This window comes from Gavialis gangeticus, unplaced genomic scaffold (genome assembly GCF_001723915.1).
Source record: "Gavialis gangeticus isolate Ggan-Ray unplaced genomic scaffold, GavGan_comp1, whole genome shotgun sequence".
NCBI classification, from domain to species: domain Eukaryota; kingdom Metazoa; phylum Chordata; order Crocodylia; family Gavialidae; genus Gavialis; species Gavialis gangeticus.
This window is the reverse complement of record NW_017729004.1, coordinates 19,987,276-19,992,327: the sequence shown is the minus strand read 5'-3', so window position 1 is coordinate 19,992,327 and position 5,052 is coordinate 19,987,276. Positions and strand designations below refer to the sequence as shown.

The 5,052-nt window shown below is 40.2% G+C and overlaps 1 protein-coding gene across 1 annotated transcript in view; it reads left to right on the top strand.

Moving 5' to 3' along the window:
* The window catches only part of LMBR1 (limb development membrane protein 1), a 130,746-nt gene that overhangs the window by 4,644 nt on the left and 121,050 nt on the right, over positions 1-5,052 (top strand). The window contains exon 4 of the mRNA XM_019507945.1: positions 3,111-3,250. Coding sequence (XP_019363490.1) covers positions 3,111-3,250 — 140 coding nt within the window. The remainder of the gene's footprint in view (positions 1-3,110; positions 3,251-5,052) is intronic.

Below are 5,052 nucleotides of genomic sequence, written 5' to 3'. Positions count from 1 at the left end.
CCTGGTGGGGCTGTGCACCTCCTGGGTTAGATGGAGGTGCTGCATTCTGGCTAGGAACCTACATGAGCGGTCAGACCTGGCTGACTGCTCTTCCCAGCAGATGTCCGGAAAGTTCAGGTCCCCCATGACGACCACGTCCTTTGACCTAACTACCTCCGTGACCTGACCTAAGAATTCTTGGTGGAGCTCTTCCCTGTGGTTGGGAGGTCTGTAGTAGGCACCCACCGATAAGTCTCTTTCCCCTCGACTGCCTTGTATTCTAACCCAAAGCACTTCAGATTGCCCCTCCTCTGACTCCTTGCTAATTGACGAGGATGTGTATTCCTCCTTAATATAGAGTGCCACGCCCCCACCTTTCCTTCCTATCCTGTCCCTCCTGTACAGCCTATAGCCCTTGACATTCACTGCCCGGTCATGTGTTGAGTCCCACCACATTTCAGTGATCCCCACTATGTCCGGGTTGGTGTTGGCTAGCAGGAGGGTAAGTTCCTCCTGCTTATTTCCCATACTACGAGCGTTTGTGTAGAGGCATCTGAGGCCTCCTGTGGATGTGTGCACTGGCCCCCTACTTTCAGCATTACCCTGGCCCCTGTCGCTTACCTGTGTATGTTCGGCTCATCGGTCTAGGCTGGGCTGTACTTGTGGGTGTTGCTTGGTCTGCTGCTTATTTTCTGGAAATCCCCAATGCATGGCATCATAATTTTTTGATTCTTTGCCTGCACTCTTGCGCACAATCTCAGCTGCGCTCTCTCTGCCTCAGCAGATTTCTATACTTGTTATTGCCTCCTTACCCAGAATAAGAAGCCAAATTAATTTTAAGAAACTTTACTGAAGTGTCTTCTGCCACTTGCTGTTTTGGGTTTTTTTGCTGTTAGGTTTCTGGAACACTGTTCTTAGCTGGCTTCAGGAAGTTTTTCTCTAATTTAGCATTTCTTTCTCCTGAAGCTTTTTCTAGAAAGTAAATTGGGTGCTTATAACAGGTCTCAGGCTCCCTGTAATGTTAGTTCCTTCCTCTTAAATAGAAGAGATTTGAAAATGTAATCTCTCTTCCTGTTGGCTGCTAGCAATTTACCTTTCTCCTCTGGGAATTGTTAAAATCCTCTTACTTTTTGTTCTTGTGGGCCTTCAAACATTATGTAATGCGTCTCGTCTTTCTCTTATGCTGATGATAGTGTGTTACTTAGTCTGCAGTGGCAATGCCCTCTCTTGCTCCCAGTAGTACTGATATACTTCAGCAGAGGGAGTTTAGTGCTCATCTCACAGACTTTTTTTACCTCGGAAACAATGGAGAAGCACTGAATATGTTGAAAGCTGTTTATTCTTTTGTGTGCAAGACAATTTTGTACCAGTGTTGTCTATTCCTGGCAGTTACGGAAGAAGGATAAAGAAGCTGCTGTAGTTGTAAAAATCACTTGCCCTTCTCAGCGATGCCTGGCACCAACTATGAATCCAAAAATCCCTAAATAGGATTCCTGAAAAGCGAACTGAGAAACACTGCAAACCATTGAACTGTCACAGAGTTTGTTTTAGCTTTACTGAAATCCTATCAAATCAGATTTTTAGCTGTATTTTCATAATGAAGTGTAATTGAGGGATTCAGATTTTGGTTTCTGGGTTTAGAGATGCAGGGTATTTAGTGAAAGTATTTTCTAGTAAGAAAAGATTTAATTGCAGACTCCAGGCTAAGGCTGTTTTGCCTTCTTGACTGGTCTTTTCCAGCTACAGATTAACTGGCTGGCATCTCTCAGAAAAGCGTGCAGAAGTAGGATCAATTGGCTTTTTATGAAAAAATTAATAACAACTTTTTTAGTTGTTACATTTTACTCTTGTAATAGCATAATAAATATCAGGTACTTCAGCTTCTTTTATTATCTTCAAAAATCAAAGTGTAGCCTGGTATAAATACACATGTATGTATTAAAAGATGCTTCCTATCCTGTTAATCTTAAACTCATGTTTATTTTCTGTGTACATTTCTTTTGGATTAAACAGTAACTTTGCAAATACTCCATAAAGATGATACTTTTTCACCTATAATAGTTAACATGGCTTTGTTTAAAAAAAAAAGAGTAAAACAGCAATACACAGTAGGGTCTAGAGGGCTACATCTTCTTTGTTTAGCCTACTTCAGATGTTTTAGGCCCAAAGGCTGATGTCACAATCTTTCTTTTTAAGAATTTAGATTCTGGCCTGATTGTGTAACCCTTCATAAAAGTGATCATGTAGACTTCAGTAGGACTTCTCATGGAAATAAGGATTACTTGAATGAGTTAGAATTTGCAGAAGCAGACTGTCTTTGTGTGGTGGCTGGGATGGCAGAGAAGTCTTTTGGTAAAGAATGTTATTGCCTGTTTCCTGGAAGAAAATCTTACTTCAATGTGTATTTTCACCTTCAGTCATGGAATTTTGAAAATTACTGAAAATTGTGTTGTAGTATCAGACTTAGTATCTTATGCTATTGCTTGGGCTTATTTTCTAGAGTGTACAATTCTTCATAATACCACAAGATATCGTTGCGTATAAATTGCATTTGGAGTCTTGAAGCTGGGTGGATTTTTCCCTGCAACATTTTGAGTACTTCGTTAATTTTAGTAGATTTTCCTTTATTCTGTTATCTAAGGGTTGTCAAACTCTTTAGACCTTTAAATCATTGAAGACTTCTTTCTTCGTATGGGTAGAAATACAGTAAATCTGCAGTTCCACATTAAAAGTTAATGCTGAAATGTGATCCTACTGACCTGTAAGTGACAAAATAATTGATTTACTTTACTTTGAACAAGTGTATGTGATTTCTTTTCATCTCTGCTTCCCCAGTCTTCATCATATACTTAGGAGTCTCAAATAATGGTAGCCCATGCTGAAATATTTTTCTAATGTGTGATATTGCATGTGCTTAATTTCTAAGAGGGGAGGGGGGAACCTAAGAGAATTATTTTACTCTAATTTTGATAATTCAGGAAACCATTTTATAAGTATAATCTTCTAATATGAGTAGTTTTTGGTCCCAGTGAGTCCATCATTTTTATTGAGCAATGAGTGAATTAGATTTAACTGCTTCTTTGCTGTTTGAAACATTGGCAGTAACAATGATGCATTTCTTTGACTTTCAGGCTGTTTTTGAGCACCTTCACTCTTGCAGTTTCAGCTGGTGCCGTCCTGCTTCTACCTTTCTCAATAATCAGCAATGAGATCCTGCTATCTTTTCCACAAAACTACTATATACAGTGGTTAAATGGCTCTCTAATCCATGGTTAGTACTTGGCAAAATACAGTTCAAACTGGCGCCTTAATTTATAGTGCGTTAATAAAAACATTGGGATTGATATATGATAATACTGTTTGTTTTGCTTTTACATTCTTACTGTCAGCAATGGCTTAGAGTTGCAAGTGAGTTGTTGATATGCTGCTGGTGAGTGCTGCAGTGTAAGTCTTCAGAACCCTTGCATTTTTAGGGTGATGTGGACAAAGGAAGGTAATGCAAAAGTTTTATTATTGCATACATAAATATCTCCTATAGTATAAGAAGTGCCTTTTCAGGAAGTTCTGAAATGTGGAAAATATGTAAGTGATTAGATTTCTCCTTTACCTATAATTGTGATAATCTGTAAACCTAAAAGGCATATTAAGATAATTTTTAAATTTTGTACTTTTGTTACCGATGCTCACAAGAAACTTAGTAACTTACATGAAACTTGGTTGGGTTGAGAAACAGTGAAGTTTAACTGATACCTTCTTTTTAAATGTAAATCATGTATATGACATATTGATTGTGTGCTTATTACAGTTGGTATGGTGCATATCTAAACAAAATTATTCAAGTTATTGCTTCTCTGCCTGCAAGGACAATGTCTAGTTGTTTGGGTGCTATATGAATTCAAATAATGGTTAGCATGCATAGCATTATGCAGGCACATTTAAAGAGCTAATATGTGAAAGACCCAAAGTCAAGAGGCATATGTACAAAAGCAAGTGAACTTTTGCACCATTTGCAAGAACAGAAGTGTAAATATAGAATTAAGGATTATAAATAGGATGGATTGAAAGGAAGGATTGAGGAATATAGTCGAGAGACTGCAGTTGCTTTGGTTTGGGGCTGTGAACTCTTTATTATTTTCATAGATGTTTATTGTTTAACTATAAACTCTAAAATCTCAACGTATCTTATGATGTTTTAGTGAATGTTACCATCCATTTGTGTGTTATATGAGAATTTTCTTCATGTTGAAATAAATTTCGTATGTAATTTGAAATTTCTGTTTTGTTTGAATCAGATTTATGAGTTATAAAAGTGAAAAATGCAAGACACTTAAAATGCAGTTGGCTTTGCCCAAAAATACACACCCTTTCTCATCCTCTGTGAATCGGGTGTGACACTCGTGCAATTGTAATTTTGCATGAGCTGCAGAGTTGAAGTTGTGTCTTGGAGAAGAGGGGTTGATTATCATTTGATTTAGATGTCTCTCATATGCTCTTACTATAGTACATTTAATGGAAGAAAAAGATAGATGTGGAAACCTTTAGCTTGGCTAGACTACTAAAAGGTAGGGGTGCACTGATAAATATTTTTTGGCCAATTACTGATGGCTAATTATTAACCAGCCATATCGCCTGATACCGATCTGGTGGCCAATATGCATCCCGGCAGCTTGGAGAGCTGCGTCTGGCTGGTAAGTCTGAGAGGGAGGGGGGTGGGAGGGAAGATTGAGGCACCCATGGTGAGGGAGGGAACGGGGCCAGGGCAGGGGCAGGTGCTGCCCAGTTGGGGTGGGATAGGGTGCAGCTGTGGTTGGCTTGTCCGGGGAGTAGGGGGTGGTTCTCTGCTGCTGCGTGCACCCCTGGGGAGGCATGGGGGCATGCTCTTCCTGGAGTTGTGCGTGGGGTGAGGGCAGGCTGTAGGCTTGGGGTGGGCGGGGGTAGGATGGGTGGCAGTGGCTCTGGGAGGGGTGGCTATGGCAAATTTTAGGGGGGCTATAGCCCATCCCTTGGCACTACCCACCTGACCTGAGTGCAGTCCCAGTCCAGCCCCACCCACTGGGAAGAGGCTGGGGTAGC